Source organism: Phoenix dactylifera, unplaced genomic scaffold (assembly GCF_009389715.1).
Source record: "Phoenix dactylifera cultivar Barhee BC4 unplaced genomic scaffold, palm_55x_up_171113_PBpolish2nd_filt_p 000164F, whole genome shotgun sequence".
Lineage (NCBI taxonomy): Eukaryota > Viridiplantae > Streptophyta > Magnoliopsida > Arecales > Arecaceae > Phoenix > Phoenix dactylifera.
This window is the reverse complement of record NW_024067706.1, coordinates 475079-495737: the sequence shown is the minus strand read 5'-3', so window position 1 is coordinate 495737 and position 20659 is coordinate 475079. Positions and strand designations below refer to the sequence as shown.

Genomic DNA, 20659 nt, shown 5'->3' with positions numbered 1-20659 from the left:
TTCAGCCAATTAGGCCCTCTGCCAATTTAATTAGCTTGGACTGGGCCTGATTTACAATTAATTGGACCTGCTGGGATTACTATTGCATAAATGGGGGTTCAGGCCCAGCTCAATTGGGTTTAATTTAACCCATTTCATTCAATTGGGCTCGGTTCAGTTCCTATTGGGTTTGGATTTAGCCCAATCTACTTAATTCAGGTTCAATCAGGCTTGATTGGGTTCAGACTCAACACCAATTAGGCTTAATTGACCCGTTTAACTCGATTGGGCTGGAATCAATCCCTCATCGGACTCACCCAAATCGAATTAAAGGATTTAGGCCTAACGGGTTTCGGATCCGGACTCGGATCCGACCCGCTAGGCAGACCCGTTAAGGGCCTTTTCCAGGGGGTTCCAGAGGCTTCCGCCTCTTTCGCGCGCCCCTCTCCCTTCTTCGGCCTCCTCCGCCTCCGGTCCCTCCCGCTCTGGCCGAAGCCCCTTCCCGGCCTCCTCCGCCTCCAATCCCTCCCGCTCTGGCCGAAGCCCCTTCCCGACCGTCTTCTCTCCTTCGCGGACGACCGGGGGATGCAACGCCCCCCGATCCACCAGCCGAAAAAGGGTGCTCCTCCCTCGGGCAACGGCGGCGGGAGGCCGGCCCCTTCTTCCCTTCTCCGAAGTGTTGCCGGAGAAGAGGGGGGAAGGGCCGGGAGGTGAGATCGAGGCCGGACCTCCTCCGGGGGGTCTTCACCGGCTCCGACCACGGCTAGGTAAGGCCGTGGCCCGAGGTAAGTATTTTAATATTTTTTTTTTTGTCTTTCTTCTTCTTCTGTTTCCCTCTTCCCCCTTTTTCCTTTTTCTTGTGGGGGTCTCGCCACCACCTCTCGGCCGGCGGAGAGGTGGGGCTCGGCTGGGGCTGGTGGCCTTGAGGCCGCGTTGGTCGCCGGCACGGCAGACCCGGCGGCCCTTGGCTGCCCCTCAGCCCTAGGGCAGCCATGGCCGGGGCCTGTCACCCGCAGGCCGATTCCGGCTGGGCTCGGCTTGGGCCGTTCTCAGGCCGGCCCGCGGCCTGTTGGTCCGGCCCGCAGCCCGTGGGTCCGGCCCACGGCCCTCCTCCTGTTTTTCTCTCCCGTGCCGGTCTCCTCCTCTCTGTGCCAGTCTCCTCCCCTCTGTTTCATCAGTGAAATAGAGGGGAGAATACCCCACAGAGGGGTACCTCCACTCTGTCCTTGCCTAGAGACCCTACTTACAGAGCCTTACCTTGATTCGGTTGACTGGAGTTGGGCAGTATCTCCTTCTCGGCAACTCCCTCCTTCCTCTCCTAGGGCTGCAGGGTCCCTTCCGCCTCCAGCTCCAAGGCTTGGCTCTCTGGTGCCGAATATCAGAGGGTTAGAGGCTTAAGAGGGTATATCCAAGATTAGGGTTAGCAGGGCTTAGATCTATAAAAACTAAGCTTGTGATTTGACCCCAAGGAGAGGTGGCATCCTCTCCTTGCTCAGGGCTTCGGGAGCCACCAGCTACCCCCCCCTCTTCAGGCCAGCTCGAGGCCCAGCTGCCGAGGAGGAGGGAGGTGGCGGGCTCCGGTTGTGCATGCCTGTGGGGGTCTCTCCGTTGGCCATCTGTGATCCTGTCTTTTCAGCCCTCGGGGAAGATGGGAGCCTATTCTTTCTGGGCCTGCTAACCCTGCATCCTGGCCCAATACCCTCAAACTGGGCCCTACAGTATTGGGCCTAGTCTGTATTGGGCCCGGATATTACAGGTTCCAAGTCTGATCCAAGATGATTGCAAACTCACCATTTTTCTGACCCAAAAAATAGAAAGAAAAAGAGAAGACATTAAATATATCTTCATGCAGGAAGGAAAAGAATCCATAAATTCCAGTTTCAGATAAAAGGATAACTTTATGTTTAGCTTTAAATGAAAGAATGAATGAATACAAAAATAGGGGAAAAAATAAAATGAATACAAAAATAAAAAAAAATATTCAAGACAATAATTACAAGAGAGAATGTTCCTCTGTCCTGACCTGGCAAAGCTATACAGGTATATACATTGACACATTGAGGAAAAAAAGTTCTGCAACTATTCTGCACAGAAATCCATAAACACTATACACTTGCTTTTTAATATTTCAGATCTTAAATTGGTGCTCTAGCTACATCCCTACATTCTTCAATGAGAATGTGATCAGGCGAACAAACTCTTCCACATCATAAAAACTGAAATCAAGAGCCTTCTTCACTGATGACAAGCTCCCGGTTTCATGTCCATTGGTGCAAGAGTGGTGTTTGATAGCATGTTCCAGAGCATGATGAGATCTCATGGATGCATCCATTGCAGCAGTAGCATGCACCGGCTGTAACACAATAGGTAGAGACTAGAGACTTCAATTAGTGATTCTGGAATCAGCAGAAGGCACATGCAAATATAAGTTATCCTGGAAGAAACGTGTGTGATTTGAATTTATTTCTAAGATGAATTATGTTTTGAAATTGCACCAGTATACTCAATTACATTATGCTCTTAGATTCAAAATCAGGAATGAGTTTATGTGAATGGATGGAAAACAATAAGCTTTTGACCACATGCACTTCCCTTTTGTTTATCCTTTTGCACTGGCTTACAAAACACATGCATGCCCATAGCGGGTGTGCATGCAAATTCTGTTTGCAGATAAATGCCAACAGGGTTTTTCATGGAACTTATCATCTTTCAGGTTTGGATTTTAATTGTTTTGCAAGGTTTATATCTAGACACCAGGGTGTTTGGTTTCTTCTTTTGTTGTATTACCTTGTCTTCTAGGTATTTAGCTTCCCCTGTTTTATATCATCTGAATATCTATATTAGTTAACAGCAAGCTCTTGCCTACCTTCACTCCCCACATTAATAAAAAAAAAAAAAAAATCAACCATACATCTAGTGGAACAAACAGTTGCTGCTTCCTTTCCAAAATATCTAGCAAAAATTAGAAGAAGATAATATTGCTTACAATGCTGAGGAGCTGCTTTAGATGAGATGCATTATCATTCTTTGGTTCGAAATTCCATAACATCCTGGTATCTCCCTTATATAAGGTACCTGGATTGGAGTGAGAATCAAAGTATTAGTCCAACAGAAGATATCTAATCGTAATAATGCATTAATTAGGTGCTAATAAGAAAAGCCAAAAAAAATCATAAACTGATTTTGGTAAAGTGATTACTTTGGCTACTTGAACAAACATGCTGCAGTGTAAAGGCACCTCTTAAGTATGCCACCTCCATGCACTTGTATGCAAAAGCAGCAACTTCAGTTTTTCCATTCTTCTCATTTGTTTCTGCACAGTACCTGCATTTAAAGCACGATTCAAGTTAATAAATTGATGTTAGTCAAAAATTATTAAGATTGTGAGAATGTAAGTCTTCAAAACACGAAAAAATTGTATGGTGGAACTTTCTAAACAGGGTAGTTAGTGGGCTAGTTTTGGTCGGAACTTCCAAAACCATAAACAGACAATATCGGCACTACAGGCAAAGAAAACATAAGCTTGTGTGTTATTGATGTACATTAAGCAAAAAAGATATAATACAGAGTAAAATTGTTTGCTTTCTCCACGCATTTACTATATTCTTTCAGAAAAATATCAAGGTCTTTTAATTGCTTATTGACTCGCAATTGTAAGTTGCGATCTTCCAATACATCAACAAAGGCCGTAATGGCAAGTGGTTTTGAATCCTTATGTACATCACTTTACCACTGCAATTGTCCAACAAACATCGTTCCTCCAGTTCTCCAGGTTAGAAATAAGCTTTTCAGCAGCATAAATGTCATAACAATACAAGCCAAGCATTATACAGGATATGTTTAGTACATATACTTCAAAGAAGTGTTTGTATAACTTACTTGAAAAGATTTGCTGCATCAATGTAGCCACGAAATGCAACTGGAGCATTCCTTGGTCTGAGGCACTCAAGCAAGTATGCACCTTTCAAAAATTTTAATCCTGCATGCAGGTAGATCTCACTGATCTCAACTTCATCACCATTAGCCTGCAACATTTGAAACATCATGACCGATCTTATATAAAATGAGTTAGGAATACAGAGTGAACAAAGAACGAACAGAAAAACAAAAATTCTCCAAACCATCAAACGATCAGCCGAACTTCTCAGATTCCTAGCTTCATATAGAGTAAATCCTGCCAAACTATCATCAAAACAATCTGCAGGATCATAGGATATGTCCGAGCTCGTGGTTGTGTCATCACTCTTCTGTTCATGACCATATTCACCTGCAGCACCTGGTTTCAGGCAGGGGCGGCCCAATACATTTGGGGGCCTAAGGCGAATCCAATGAATGAGGCCTTTTTTTTAATAATAATTTTTTTTAATAAATATAAAATATTTAAAAAAATGATATGAAAATGGATAGCTATCAAGTACACTATTTCAACAAAGATACATGAATCTAATAAAGATAGGCAAGAAATTTTTTTAATTTAATATTATTTTTGAATGGAAGTGCAGAAAAGTAATTATCCTAAAAAAAGGACCATAAAACTGATTAAATAACTGAGATAATGCTTGGCAATATTGTTTATCATGTCAAGCAAGAGCGGAATAGGAAAAGGTCATCCCATGGCACTTCATGGTCAAGGTAAAGAAAAGTATTTGTCGCTTCTCTATAAGAGAAAGTAGGGGCATTATGGGAAATTGACTCCATCTAATTAATAAAAGTCCCATCCCTCCATCTCCCCTTCAAGTGAGTACCCAAGCAGCAACCGCAACATCACAGCACAGCAGCCATTCAACCCCCTCCCTCCTTCTCTCTCTACCACCCAAGAGGGGAGAAGAAACCGAGAGGAGAAAATTAATGTGAGGGAAGGAAAACCAAGACCAAAACCAAACAAGAGAAGGGATGAAAGATAAGAGTGGCTTCAGGCGTGTATCAAGCCAACCAAATCCCTCCTCTCTCTCTCTCTCTCTCTCCATCCAAAACAAAACTACCGTCCCCAACTTCCTAAATTTCCCCTCTGCAGGCCAAGAAACTCTCCACCTCCCTTCCATCAAGGGGGAAGACTCGATATGGGGCCTTTGCTTCCTTTTGGTCACGGTCAGACCGACCCTCCCTCTCGCTCTCTCTCTCCCTCTCTCTCTCTCCCTCTCTCTCCCTCTCTCTCTCTCTCCCTCTCCCTCTCTCTCTCCACCTCCCGGGGGCCTTCCATTGGCTCGGGGCCTTAGGCGACCGCCTCGGTCGCCTAAGGCTCGGGCCGGCCCTGGTTTCAGGATATGAGGGTCATGTCTGGTATTGTAATCTCCGTAGCCCTGCTTCACATGCCAGAACTAGAGTCAGATAGGACTTGCATGTAGACGTAGTAGTAATTAGGTTTCAGAAACATAAAATACTTTCCCATAAATAAAATAAATGTAGTGGGAAAAATACTGAAAGAAGCACAACTACATCCTTGCGAGGAAGGTTTGAGGCGGGGCAAGCCAGCGAGTGCTTGCAGAAGGGTCCCGCACATAAACAGATAAAAATGTGCCATATTCACCAAACATGAGTCCTGCGAAAAGAAGGAACGAGGAGAAAATTATAATAGATGATGTCAAGATCGTACAAGATAAGGAGGAATAAAGAGTTCTTGATCAGTCAATGCAAGGGGACATATTGATTGAGCAGTGAGAAAATGGTAAAAGATGGGGAGAGAAAGGAAGAGATTTCTCACCGTTGAAATCTTCATGGGACAGGGCAACGTTGAACTCTCTTCGCATGTCTCTAAGAACTCCTTCGATTCTCTTCTCCCACGCCATATCTCTCTTGAAAAGCAGAACTGGAAGGAGTACTTGTTTTCTTTGTCATGGATACGTATTTACTTATAAACTCTCACACTCCGAATAGGAATAGGAGAGAGCGGTCTGCATCACCACGTGTTAGGCAGCAAGGTCACCGGCTTCTCCACTCTAAAACTCGCCCTCACCGACGAGGGAGGGCATTGATGGAGTAGCAGGGAGCTGAGGAGCGCGGGAAGCAGGGACGGGTGGAGGCGAAACCGCTGATGTCCTCCGGATTAGGATTCACTGCAACGGTGGGATACTGCCCTCGTCGTCGGACCCGCTTCGAGAAGAAAGAAGAGAGAAGAGAGAGGAGAGAAGCAGAGATGGAGGCCGTGGTTTCAAATCACCATACCCACAGCATCCCTGTTGCATGCATTGAGGCCCAACAGGGTGGCATCTTGTCCAATCCAAGAAGGAACCGGGTTGGTCCCGTTCCACTGGAATTAACCTAACTTGTTTTAGGTTAGCATTGCGTCGACCTATGATTCATGTATTGGTTGAGTCAGTTCATGACTTGACCCATTAACTAGTGTTTGTTGGGGCGATTTGTCTTGAAATCAAAGTCCTTTACGAAGATGGTTCGAATCAGCAAAGAAAATCCAAATGGATTTTTGGATCCGTTATAGTTCACTTAAGAACCAGCTTCGTAGATGAGTTCATGCATGTAAAGTGTTGTATACATAGATTATAATTGTTGTAATGGTCTTATATGCTTTATATGGATTGTGAAGAGATATTCATTCTTTACATAAAAGAGAGAGTTGCATGTTGATGTTTTTGTGTCTATTTGGATGTACATGAGCATGTCTGGGAAAATCAGTAGTGCAGTAAGATCAGCAATAGGTAGCCTTCTTTCAAATACTTCCAACCTTTGTTGCAGTGGGTTTGACGTTAATTGGACTTGGATCTTGGGATTGAAGTAACTAGCTATTAATTCTGTCAAAAGGTAGTATTTTTCTTCTTCTTCATTGTGTGCTGAATACAATCATATATAGATACAGAGCAAAGGAACCTATTCTAGCCTATGCATATCTTGCGGCAAAAAATAAGGACATCCCTTGAAGTATGGGATTTACATAAACAGATTTCTATACTTATCTCATTAGACAGCTCACGCCAACACTCCCCCTCAAGTTGGTGCATAGATATCTCTTATGCCCAACTTGTCAAGTGAGTTGTAGAAGTTCCTAGCAGACACTGCTTTTGTGAGTACATCAGCCAACTGGTCTTCTGATTTAACAAATGGAAGCTGAATAATCTTTTCTTCTAGGTTCTGTTTGATGAAATTCCGATCCACCTCAACGTACTTAGTGCGATCATGTTGAACCGGATTGTGGGAGATAGCAATAGCCGCCTTGTTATCACAGAACAAGTTCATTTCGGAACTAGGAGCAACACCGATCTCAGCTAGCAGCTTTTTCAGCCAAAGGAGCTCACATATTCCCTTGACCATTCCCTGAAATTCAGCTTCAGCACTAGACAAGGCAACTACCTTCTGTTTCTTGCTCCTCCATGTAACCAGGTTGCCTCCCACAAAAGTAAAGTACCCAGCAGTAGATTTCCTGTCCGTGATGTTCCCTGCCCAGTCCGCATCTGTGTAGCCAGCAACCTTCAAATGACCATTCTTTGAGAACATAAGCCCTTTGCTAGGAGAGGACTTCAAATAACGAAGGATTCGCATTACGGCATCCATATGGTCTTCACTCGGGCAGTGCATGAACTGACTCACTACACTCATAGCATAAGCAATATCTGGCCGAGTATGAGATAAATAGATGAGTTTACCCCCTAGCCGTTGATACCTCTGTTTGTCCGCTGGTACTTGATCTACATATTCTCCAAGTTTATGATTTTGGACAATTGGAATATCAGCAGGCTTACACTCTAGTAATCCTACCTCTGCCAGCAAGTCTAGTATATATTTCCTTTGGGAAAGAAATATGCCTTGTCTTGACCTTGCCACTTCAATGCCCAAAAAATATTTAAGCCCTCCTAAGTTCTTCATCTCAAATTCAGTTGACAATTGCTCTTGAAGCCTGGATATTTCTTCTACATCATCTCCTGTAATTATCATGTCGTCTACATAGACTATGAGGGCTGTTATTTTTCCCAATCGATGTTTTAGGAAGAGGGTGTGATCAGAGTTGCTTTGTTGAAACCCATATTTCCTCATTGCCGAACTCAACCTGCCAAACCATGCTCGAGGTGATTGCTTTAGTCCATACAATGCTCGTTGTAACCTACATGCGATCTTTGCCTCTGATGTAGCAGTATAGCCTGGTGGAATATCCATGTAAATCTCCTCTTTAAGATCACCATGGAGGAAGGCAATTTTTATGTCAAGTTGGTGCAATGGCCAATCTAAGTTTGCTGCAAGAGATAACAAAACTCTAACAGTTTTTAGTTTGGCTACAGGTGAGAAAGTTTCCTGATAATCTATACCATATTTCTGTGTATAACCCTTTGCTACCAACCTCGCCTTGTATCGATCAATCGACCCATCTGCTTTATATTTAATGGAGAAAATCCACTTGCACCCCACTGTCTTCCTCCCTTCAGGCAACACACTCAAAAACCATGTGTTATTTTTCTGCAATGCCTCCAATTATTCTTTTATAGCTTCAGCCCATTTCCGATCCGATAAAGCTTCTTCAACACTACTCGGAATCTGACATGAGGAGAGTGTATGTGAAAAAACCTTGAGAGGTTCTGATAATTTTTGAGTAGACACATAATTGGCTATTGGATACTTGGATCGCCGTTCTTCTATGTTTGGGGAGTATCGAGTTGGAGGCTTGCCTCGATTGTGTCTGACAGGTAGAACATAACCCGCAGATGTATCTATAGCATTAGTTTGTAAAGGTGTGGTAGGAGAGCTTACCTCAGGAATATTCTCAGCAGGAGGATCGTCGGGTACAAAAGAGTGAGGGGATTCATCAGATTCTGCATCTTCCAATGATTCAGGCACTGGTTCAGGTTCAGATCTAGGTACATGTTCAACCATATCATCAGATTCTGCATCTTCCAATGATTCAGGCACTGGTTCAGGTTCAAATCTAGGTACATGTTCAACCATGTCGTTGTCATCATTCGAATGTGCTGGATTTTCACCAACGTCTAACACTTCAGCATCAGACCAATTCCGTTCTTCACTATAGATCTCCCCCTGAAGAGGGGAATTGGATACCGGTGAAGGGAAAAAAAATTCAGATTCTAGGAAGGTGACATCCATGGTAATGTAGGTTCTTTTAGCAATGGGATCGTAGCATCTATATCCCTTTTTGTGTACTCCATACCCCAAGAATAAACACCGGACAGCACATGGGTCCAACTTAGTTCGTTGATTTTTATGGAGGTGAACAAAAGCAACACAACCAAAAATTCGGGGAGGAATCATCAAAACAGTAGGTAAGGAGACATGATCAGAAAGCACCTTTAATGGAGTCTGAAATTTAAGGCTTTGGTGGGCATACGGTTCAGTAGATACACGGCTGTGGCAACAGCATCATTCCAGTATCTATTCGGCACATGTGCGTTGATCAATAGAGCACGGGCAGTTTCTAAGATATGCCTATTCTTCCTTTCAGCAGTACCATTCTGTTGTGGGGTTTGTGAACATGAGGTTTCATGGAGAATACCATGGATGTTGAAGTATGTCTGGAATGGTTTAAAAACATATTCCCTTCCATTGTCAGAACGAAGGATCCTAATTTTTGCAGAAAATTGTGTCTGAACCATGGTATGAAATGATTGAAAAATAGCAAATACTTCATCTTTATGTTTTAGGAGGTAAAGCCATGTCATTCGTGTGCAATCATCAACAAAATTACAAACCAATGATGACCAGAAGATGTCGTTACTGGGGAAGGTCCCCAAACATCGGAATGTATTAAATCAAAAGGAATCATACTTTTATTCATGCTCATGGGATAAGAAGCCCTATGACTTTTGGCTAAGATACAAGTATCACATTTAAAATCTACGTGTGTTACTTTGGAAAATAACCCAGGTAGTAAGTGCTTCAAATACCCAAATGATGGATGCCCAAGTCGATGATGCCATAACCAAATCTGTCTCTCCTTGTTACCAACCATGTGGTGCATGTGATTTGTCCGTCCCGAACTGAAGTCATCCACGTAGTATAACCCCCCCTCTTAGTACCACGCCCAATTATCTCCTTGGTGAGAATATCCTGAAGAAGGCAAAAAGTAGAATACATCAATACCACACAATTAAGATCTGAAGTAACTTGACTTACAGACATCAGTCTATTTGAAAGAGAGGGTACAAGTAATGTATTAGATAATGAAAGGGAAGGAGATAAAGTCACTGTTCCAGCCCCTGTAACTGGATAAGTGACCCCATTGGCATTTGCAACACAATTCCGTCTCGGCTGAGTTGTATTAGAGAAATCCTTTGAATCAAATGTCATATGGTCTGTAGCCCCAGAGTCGAGAATCCAATCCTCATCATCATTGTGAGTAGAGATATGAAATGCCTTACTCAAAGTACCTGGATCATGTGAAGATTCGGCTTGAGGGATGAGGGATAACGAAGAATCGCAGGTAACCACAGCAGCTCTCCCAGTGTGGTCATCATTAGCAATGGTTTCCCGTTTTTCTCATGCTTGAAGGTCATTCCACCAATCTGGATATCCATGTAGTTTGAAGCAGGTGTCACGGGTGTGTTTGGAGTTGCCGCAATGGGTACACTTCATGCAGTCAGATGGTAGTTTTGTTTTGGATGAGGAGTTGGATTTCCCGCTGCTCAGGGAAAGAGCTCCTGGTTTCGGTGGCATCTGGTGATGGCTTCCCTTGATCCCTTTGGAAGCCATAACTGCTCCTGCAGTAGTATCTGCACCCGAGATCATCACAGTCTGCCTGACCTCTTCCCTACGGACAAATGCATAGGCCTGTTCCACCGTAGGGAATGGTTTAATTTGGAGCACATCACTCCGAGTTTTATCCAATCTGTCATCTAGTCCATCAAGGAAAGTATAAACTCGATCTTCCTGTAGAATGGAGTTGTATTTCTGTATGTCAATAGCACACTCCATCGGGTTAGGACGACGAAAATCGATTTCTCGCCACAACCCTTGAAGGTTTGTTGTAGTATTTTTCAATGGATCCACCCGCCTGCTTCATACGAGTAACACGACGTCGGAGATCATAGACTTGAGACGTGTCTGTCCCATCAAAATAGGTTGTAGCAGCAGAAACCCAAACCTGTTTTGCAGTTGGGAATCGGATAAAATTGGCAATCAAGGAAGGGTCCATCGAATTGATCAACCATCCCTTGACAATGGCGTTTTCGGTGCGCCATCTCCTGAATAAAGGATCGGTTTCTGGAGGCTGAGGGGAGGTCTGGGCTCTAGTCAAGACCTCCGTCATTCTTGTAGTCAGATTGTTAAGGATGGAATCGGTGTGGGAATTGGTTTGGGGAATGAGAGATTATGTTAGGTCTCTAGATTCCGCCATGGAGTCTATCGGGTCTGTTTTTTTTTTTTTTCTGGTCACACAGTGGTTTGAGCAGAGGTTCTAGGGACGTGCTCTGATACCGTGTCAAAAGGTAGTATTTTTCTTCTTCTTCATTGTGTGCTAAATACAATCATATATAGATACAGAGCAAAGGAACCTATTCTAGCCTATGCATATCTTGCGGCAAAAAATAAGGACATCCCTTGAAGTATGGGATTTACATAAACAGATTTCTATACTTATCTCATTAGACAACTCACGCCAACAAATTCTATATGAGTTTATCCAAACCCACCTAGGGTCTTGGGCTTAATTCCATGTTCTTTGCTTGACTGACATTTTATAGTTAGCTCTTGCCTATCTAGCAGAATTTTTTTTGAGAGAAAAGGGGTCCATCTATGTAAAATTATCCTAGCTCGAATTTCTCTGGATGTACTACTTCAAAGTCAAATTCAAAATTTCGGGTTGCTATACAGAGTGGTGTGACCCTTGTTGAACACCGGATCAAATCCAAACGGCTAATTATATGTACATGGATAGCACAAATAGGATTGTACAAGCCAAAGTAAATAGTACCTTGGCCTAACGCCAAACAAATGCTCCCCCAACTTCTCTCAATGCTAATTATTTTAAACCCATCTACAGTACAAGGACAATGGGCTAGTGGTAGAAGGTGGGTTTAGAAAAGGCAGAGGTGGCAATTTGAGATCAAGGATTGCCAGAATGGAAACTGGTTTAGAAGACAATGGAGGAACTAATGCTTACAGGGATGGAAGGAATGGTGGGAAATGAGGTCGGAGGAATTTGAGGCTAGTGGTAAAAATTAACTCTTTATTCCGCTAATTGTCTCTATTTTGCATGATTCATGTCTTTCTTTGATGATTCATGCCTTTCATTTGCTTCACTCTTGGATGATTAGGTGACTTAGGATGAAAGTCCGATGAATTGTAGGTCCTTTCTGCATCTAGAATTACAAAAAGCGATTTGTATGTGCATTTAATTGAGTATAATACATATCTTGGTTCAGTGTCTGAATCTAAAAATTGGACTTTGGGCACTATTGTGAGCTAATGAGGTGGAGTTAGCTAATTTTTTTAATCCAACATGTAGTTTTTATACTTTCATTTCTTTGAAGAAGTTAGTATTTGGTATGAGCACAGTCATCCTGGAACCTTTACTCCTCCATATCCTACCCTTACTTTCCGTCTGATTCATCTACTTTGCGTTGCAATTATTCTCATAGTTTCTTCTGCCATACTTCCTGTCATGAATGCGGATTATATTAGTAATAGTTAACATGCATTTCTGTTGTCAAGTTTTTTTTTAAGTTCTTTTATCATTATTTAACTCTATTATATTTACTTTCTATATTTTCAGGAAATTTTTTGAAATAAAACTGAACATTAAAACTTTTATCCTAACTTTTGTCAAATATCAAATTTTGAGACTTTTCAATGAACCATATGCTTCATAAAGTATAGAAAGCAAACAAAATGAAGTGCCCTTCATCAACCAATTCTCGATACTTCAAGCCAATATCTTTTCTTTCTTGCATGGCAGCATTTTGAGAAGCTGCAAACTTTCATATGGTCTGTAAAATGACCAAGTAAAATTATTTGTTGCAGCTGATAGCACTAGTTTAATATGTTTTGAGATCTTCCATATCAATTAAGAGTCCCTTAGAACAAAACTGAACACAATTTTGTGATTTTATTTTTGCGGGTAATTTTTAGTTTCAGACATTGTTGATTGCATAATAGCAAAGTACTTCTGATTATCATAAGGGTCATTATGTTAATTGATTTAAAATTTTCAATTTTTACTTTGGAACCCTTGTTTCTTTTATTCTGTTAGTAATTCCCTGGTTGCTTCATGGCTTAATGTTTTGACACATTCAGAAGGAAAACAAAACAAATTTTTTTTCCAAGTAGGATTTCCTTTTCTCATTTTACATTATACGTATTAGAACATATCATGTTTATTAGTTTCAGTTGAAATGTAGTATAATGATTTTCTCATTGTTGCAATTATATAAAATACTCTAATGAATACACTGTTTCTTATAAGCAGGTAGTCGATGATAGAGACATAATTATTCTCTCAGTGAAACCTCAAATTGGTATGTCATTACTGCATAACCTGTACAACAGTCTTGCTTAATCGTGCATGCATATTTTTATGAAAGAAAAAGTTGATAGTTTTCTGCATTAATATTACCAAATATTTTGGTATATCAACTTTATCAATGTGAAAACATTGTGTTGCAAAGGATTTATTTATAATGTTGAAAATTCTTGGATAAATTGAACACTTAAATTCTACAGTTGGGTTAAATTAGGGTTTTGATTTTGTTATCATGGATACTAAAGTCATGACTGTCTTCACTGAACTATAACATGCTTATTCCACATCCGAGAATTGCATGAGATATCCTGCATTAGCAGGTCAACATGCAAGGCCTTCCGCCTATGATGTGATTACTTTATTTAATATCAAGTGGTAGATTCCTAGTTAAAGTTTCTGGGAAAGAACATGTACCTAATGTACCCACTGAGAATTTCAAACTTCTACAATTTCCTAAACAACTGCGAAGTGGTTGAATTTATCTTTCTGATGGTCATGTGAAATAATTGATTTGTTTTGACCATTCAATCATACAAAGTCACTTCATAAATCTCTTAATTATCAGGCTAAATAAACAAATATAATTCTTACCACCAACACTTAATCACTTGCAAAAAGAGTAATCATTTATTCAATACCTGCTCCGCAACAGGAATGCAATCTATTTTGTGCTGGCTCACAAAACACATGCATGCCCATAGCGGGTGTGCAAGCAAATTCTGTTTGCAGATCAAGGCCAACAGGGTTTTTCAGGGTTTTGCATGGTTTATATCTAGACACCAGGATGTTTGGTTTCTTCTTTTGTTGGATTACCTTGTCTTCTAGGTATTTAGCTTCCCCTGTTTTATATCATCTGAATATCTGTATTAGTTAACAGCAAGCTCTTTTCTACCTTCACTCCCCACATTAAAAAAAAAAAAAAAAAAATCAACAATACTTCTAGTGGAACAAGCAGTTGCTGCTTCCTTTCCAAAAGATCTAGCAAAAATTAGAAGAAGAAAATATTACTTACAATGCCGAGGATCTGCTTTAGATGAGATGCATTATCATTCTTTGGTTCGAAATTCCATGACATCCTGGTATCTCCCTTATATAAGGTACCTAGATTGGAGTGACCCAATCAAAGTATTAGTCCAACAGAAGATGTCTTATCGTAATAATGCATTAATTAGGTGCTAATAAGAAAAACCAAAAAAATTCATAAACTGATTTTGTTAAAGTGATTAATTTGGTTACTTGAACAAACATGCTGCAATGTGAAGGTGCCTCTTAAGTATGCCACGTCCATGCACTTGTGTGCAAGAGCAGCAACCTCAGTTTTTCCATTCTTCTCATTTGTTTTTGCACAGTACCTGCATTTAAAGCATGATTCAAGTTAATAAATTGCCCTTAGTCAAAAATTATTAAGATTGTGAGAATGCAAGTCTTCAAAACACGGAAAAATTGTATGGTGGAACTTTCTAAACAGGGTAGTTAGTGGGCTAGTTTTGGTCGGAACTTCCAAAACCATAAAGAGACAAGATCGGCACTACAGACAAAGAAAACATAAGCTTGTGTGTTATTGATGTACATTAAGCAACAAAGATATAATACAGAGTAAAATTGTTTGATTTCTCCACGCATTTAATATATTCTTTCAGAAAAATATCAAGGTCTTTTAATTGCTTATTGACTTGCAAATGTAAGTTGCGATCTTCCAATACATCAACAAAGGCCGTAACGGCAAGTGGTTTAGAATCCTTATGTACATCACTTTAACACTGCAATTGTCCAACAAACATCGTTCCTCCAGTTCTCCAGGTTTGAAATAAGCATTTCGGCAGAATAAATGTCATAACAATACTAAGCCAAGCATTATACAAGATATGTTTAGTAAACTAAAAATTAGTATATTATACTTCAAAGAAGTGTTTGTATAACTTACTTGAAAAGATTTGCTGCATCAATGTAGCTATGAAATGCAACTGGAGCATTCCTTGGTCCTGTTATTGGAATTGTGAGGCACTCAAGCAAGTATGCACATTTCAAAAATTTTAATTCTGCATGCAGGTAGATCTCACTGATCTCAACTTCATCACCATTAGCCTGCAACATTTGAAACATCATGAGCGATCTTATATAAAATGAGTTAGGAATAGAGACTGAGCAAAGAACAAACAGATCTCTCCCTTCAAGTAACGTAACCCTAATTATTTTAGGTTAGCGATTAGACCATCCCGGGTTCCGTCCCCAGTGAGGATGGTAACTCTATCTCGTCTCTGTCCACTGAGTCATAACTCATAATTCGACTAGGAACTCTGTCTCGTCTCTGTCCGCTGAGTCCTAATTCGACTAGGAGCCAGTATTGACGTCGAAACCGACTGAAATCGGAAACAACAGAACCGAAGCGCCTTCATATGCGCGTCCTCCTCTGTCCTTTGGTTATCGTTGAGGGAGTCGGCGACAAAGGAAGGCCAACCCTATGGAGCACCAGAAGAAGGAAGCCATGAAGACCTTGGAGCAAGCCGAAGAGTTGTTTAAAGCCAACGATTTACAAGGCGCACTGACGCGGGCAGAGAAGGCTCGAGGCCTCTTGCCCTCCCTTCCCGGTGTCCTTAACGTGCTAGTCGCCTACCACGTCCATGCCGCTGCCAGGGAAAAAAAGCTACCGTCCGGGGAGACCGACTGGTACTATGTCCTCTTCGTCCGACCGTCGTCCCACCCGGAGGTGATCAAGAGGAATTACAAGATCTTCCGCCTCCTCACCCACCCCGGCAAGAACAAGTATGCCGCCGCCGAAGGTGCTTTCAAGCTAGTCGAGCAAGCTTGGAGATGCATAAATTCTTCCACCACCAGTCCGGAACCCCAAATCACAACATCTCGTCGACATCCACCACCGCCTCCCGCTCGGTCTGGCGATGCCAAACCGAAACCAGCCACCAGGAATTCTGATGGCAATTTGGTATGTCCGCATTGCCAAGCAGAGTTTGGTTGCAACATTGCAGTCGAGAGCCCTGTGCTTTGCAAGTGCCAGAGCTGCTACGGTTGCGCCGTGATTACACCGGAAAACAAGTTCACCGCTTGTAGACACGGTTTGCCGCCTCGACATGAATGGACTTCTCCTCCCTCTCTTCGTCATCCTTCTCTTCCTCCTCGGCCAGGCACAGCACAAGCCACCTCCTTCACTCAGCCCTCTTCGTCGCAGTCGAGCATACCGAACTTTCTGCTGTGCCCCTTCTGCGCGACTCGGAATAGCTACGCAGTAATTGATGGCCTCTGCCGCATCACTTGCAAGCAATGTGGCGTTCCTTCTTCCATCAAAATGGATGGTGCCTCCTCCAACAAAGGTGATCAAACTGGTGCTGCCTCGCCGCCGAGTTCGCAAATCGGCATGGTAATGTGCCGAAAGTGCTGCACTCCGTATGACGGTGAGATACCGATCGGCCCGCGGATCCTTCGGAGGTGCAAGCTGTGTGGTTCATGGGCTTCCATCAAGCTGGAGATCAAGCAAATCACTGTTTATGGTGATCAGCGGCGCACACCGGCTGCCGACCTGCCGAACCAAACTACTCCTGTGGTTCCAGGTAGTGGTGCCAAGCCTTCAGATTCGCCGACTGCCGGAGATTTGGTTCGTTGACCCTATGTGTAATGGGGAATAAAGTGTAATGGAGATGGGAAGGGTCGGAAACATTTTTTGCGATGCCCTTACAATAGATATAGGAGACATTTTTTAGTTATTGAACTTTAAATTTAGTTTTTATCATCTTCATCACGATGGTTAGGAGTGTTTGAGGGATTTTTTTTTTAATCAATTTATGTCATTATGTTCATGCATATTGTGTTTGAGTGTTCTTCTCAGATTGTACGGGAAAGGTTCAATTTTTCAATCACGGTCGTCCACATATTACACAAAGCTATCATAATTGACCAGTTCTAGAGGATTAATACAGCTTGCTATGTCTCGCGTGATCACATACCACACGAATTCCAATTCTTTATCGGAAGCGGCCTATCCTTGCTCTCAAGATTACACGTCTATCGGAAGAGGAATCAAGCGGCAGATTGGCTAGGAGGAGGACTTCACCTCGGATACCCAGGTCTCCATTCCATCCACTTTGAGGAGATCTAGATGCGTCTCGGAAAGCATAGAAAAGAGGCTCTAACGATATTATCTGATATGGAGTCAAAAAGGAGACGACAAAAATTTATAGAGAACTAATGGCAGCAGAATTTTATCGTTCATGCTGAACGTCAAACAGTTGCTGCACTTCTTGTGACGACCTTTCAACACCATATATTGGTTTGCCGTATCATCACAAGGAAAAAGTAATATGGTAGTACTATGGACTACTAAGACACAAATGCTATGGGACATTAGAGAAATGTTGTTTTCTGACTTTCTTGTATTTATATTCTGGCACAACCGCTTATCTAAATATAAAAAAAAATAGTAATAACAAGGTGACTGATTCCTCTTACTTTGACAAACTTTTGTACTGTTATATCATGACCCGGTGCAAGTCAAGGCAGAATGGCTGGCGGACTATATAACCGAGCTGAAGTATTAACACATACAACGCACATGATGTGATTTCCCAAACAAACTAATGATTTTTATTTATTCCCATAATGTGCCAAATAGACTGTCAAATTTGTGATGTTCCATCCCCATCTCTTCCTTGAAGAGTTATAGCAACATATTGTTATTATTATTTTTTTGGGATATAGCTGTGTAACGCCCCAAACTTCATCATGTACCTAATTCTAGAATGAAGATGATATTAAGGGGATACCGACTGTTTACTTTTCATTCATTTCTAAAACTTTGAAGTAAGAAAATATGTTTTTCCATTCCACCGGCATCACCCACACAATTAGCATGTATTGGCGCAAGTGGTTTTGCATGCATAGTGCACTAAAAATGTATGATTGAATATATATATATATATATATATATATAGAAAAGGACCAGGGCATAAATATTTTGTTTTTCTGCTTTATTTGGACAATTTTTAATCTAAGTGAAATGATGATATTTAAAAAATTATTCAATAATTAAGATATTAGAGGAAACTAAAAGATGGAGAGAGAGGAAGAGATTTCTCACCATTGAAATCTTCCCGGGATAGGGCAATGTTGAACTCTCTTTGCATGTCTCCAAGAATTTCTTGAATTCTCTTCTCCCATGCCATATCTCTCTTGCAAAGCAAAACTACTTGTTTTCTTTGTCATGGATATGTATTTACTTATAAACTCTTTCACTCCGACTAGAAATAGGAGAGTAGTCCGCATCCTCCGAATTGGGATCAACTGCAACGGTCACATACCGCCGTCGTCGTCGGACCTGCTCCGAGAAGAAAGAAGAGAGAAGCAGAGATGGAGGCCTTGGTTTCAAATCACCATACCCAGAGCATTCTTGTTGTACGCATTGAGACACGGCAGGGTGGCATCTTGTCCATTCCAAGAAGGAATCGGGTTGGTCCCATTCCACCAAAACTAAATTGTCGGAATACGGGTGCGTTCCATCAGAGCCATGTTGAGGGAAAAGCTGCTGCCCTTGAGGAACAACAGACTGCTGAAGAATACTCCACCATTGTGGCCACCTCGAGCTGTTACTAATGGATCTCAACTGGGAACACCCTCACAAAATGATCTTGGACTTGAAGGACAACCTCCTTATGTAGGGTTGCTTCAATGGATGGTGGGATAGCTCTATGATACTGTCACATAGTTCAAGTATCACTTGGACAAAAGCAAGCAGGATCTTTTGGAAGTTGTAATGAGTTAGGTAGCTACGGTCATGAGATCATTTGTAAATCAGCAAGAGAACCCAGATAGCTAAACAAGTTGAACAGTTGGTTGCAATTTTGGCTGATTAGCATCGGTCGCCTCATTTGTCTTATAATACTTTTGTTTATTCAAATATCTAAAAGTAGTCCCCAGATGGTTAGCAACCAGTCGGGTCATAACTTGCAATTTTAAAATGTGAAGATTTTGGAGAGACTTGATTTATAGAAACTCATGTCTAAAGCCGAATTCTATCCAGAGAACCTTCTGGAAAGAAGGTGTACTCCCAATAGTATTACCAAGCTCGAATAGTGCTCATTAGTCAACTTAGGCTAGGATTTGGCCAACCTAACTTGTTTTAGGTTAGCATTGAGTCGACCTATGATTTAGGTATTAGTTTGGTCACTTCATGACTCGATCCATTAACTGGTGTTTGTTGGGGCGATCTGTCTTGAAATCAAAGTCTCTTATGAAGATGGTTCGAATATGCAAAGCAAAGCCAAATGGAATTTTGGATCTATTATAGCTCACATATGAACGAGTTTCGTAGATGAGTTCATGCATGTAAATTGTTGTATATATAGATTATAATTGTTGTAATGCTATTATATGCTTTATATGGATTGTGGAGCGATATTTATTCTTTACATTTAAAAAAAAAAGTTGCATGTTGGTGTTGTCCACATGCATGTACCTGAGCATGTCTAGGAAAAACAATAATGCAGTAAGTTGAGCAATAAGTAGCCTTCTTTCAAATACTTCCAACCTTGGTTATGGTGGGTTTGACGTCAATTGGACTTCGGATCTTGGGATTGAAGTAACTAGCTATTAATTCTATATGATTTTATCCCAACCCAACTAGGGTCTTGGACTTAATTCCTGGCTCTTTGCTTGACTGGCATTTTATAGTTAGCTCTTGCCCATCTAGAAGAAATATTTTTGAGAGAAAGGAGTCCATCCATGTAAGATTATCCTAGCTCGAATTTTTTGGTATGCACTACTTAAAACTCAAATCCAAAATTTTGGGTTGCTATACAGAGTGGTGTGACCATTGATGAACACCGGATCAAATCCAATCGTTTAATTATATGTACATGGATAGCACAAATAGGATTGTACAAGCCAAAGTAGATAGTACCTTGTCCTAACACCAAACAAATGCTCCTCCAACTTCTCTCGATGCTAATTACTTTAAACCCATCTACAGTATAAGGACAATGGGCTAGTGGTAGAAGGTGGGTTTAGAAAAGGCAGAGGTGGCAATTTGAGATCAAGGATTGCCAGAATGGAAACTGGTTTAGAAGACAATGGAGGACCTAATGCTTACAGGGACGGAAGGAATGGTGGGAAATAAGGTCGAGGAATTTGAGGCAATGTAGCTCGGGGCATTTGTGGGATCACAGGCATGGTGGTAGGCAAGGTGGGATTGGTTCGAGAAGGCATTGGCAGCAATGCCATCTTAGGAACTGTTGGAATGTACGGAAGATGGTTAGTGGGATCAAA

At 41.6% G+C, this 20659-nt stretch overlaps 2 protein-coding genes across 2 annotated transcripts; one reads left to right on the top strand and one right to left on the bottom strand.

Annotated features, from left to right (window-relative positions):
* Positions 1-2680: 2680 nt before the first annotated feature.
* LOC113461747 (cysteine-tryptophan domain-containing zinc finger protein 3-like) lies at positions 2681-4259 on the bottom strand. The gene is made up of 4 exons (XM_026801814.2): positions 4101-4259; positions 3859-4004; positions 3179-3303; positions 2681-3054 (listed from the first exon to the last, which is right to left on the bottom strand). Exons 1-4 carry the CDS (start codon positions 4101-4103, stop codon positions 2942-2944), a joined length of 387 nt encoding a protein of 128 aa, XP_026657615.2. The 5' UTR covers positions 4104-4259; the 3' UTR covers positions 2681-2941.
* Positions 4260-15661: 11402 nt separating this feature from the next.
* Positions 15662-17016, top strand: LOC103723393. The gene has a single exon (XM_008814297.2). The coding sequence runs from the start codon at positions 15852-15854 to the stop codon at positions 17004-17006; it is 1155 nt and encodes a 384-aa protein (XP_008812519.1). The 5' UTR covers positions 15662-15851; the 3' UTR covers positions 17007-17016.
* The last annotated feature ends 3643 nt before the right edge of the window (positions 17017-20659 follow it).

Bases quoted from the DNA above. Each gene is read 5' to 3' on its own strand.
- LOC113461747 (XM_026801814.2), bottom strand. The intron at 3,304-3,858 runs GTAAGTTATACA...CTTTAAATGCAG, and splicing joins GATGCAGCAAATCTTTTCAA to GTACTGTGCAGAAACAAATG. The intron at 3,055-3,178 runs GTAATCACTTTA...ACTCCAATCCAG, and splicing joins TGTTTGTTCAAGTAGCCAAA to GTACCTTATATAAGGGAGAT.
- LOC103723393 (XM_008814297.2), top strand. From the start codon at position 15,852: ATGGAGCACCAGAAGAAGGAAGCCATGAAGACCTTGGAGCAAGCCGAA.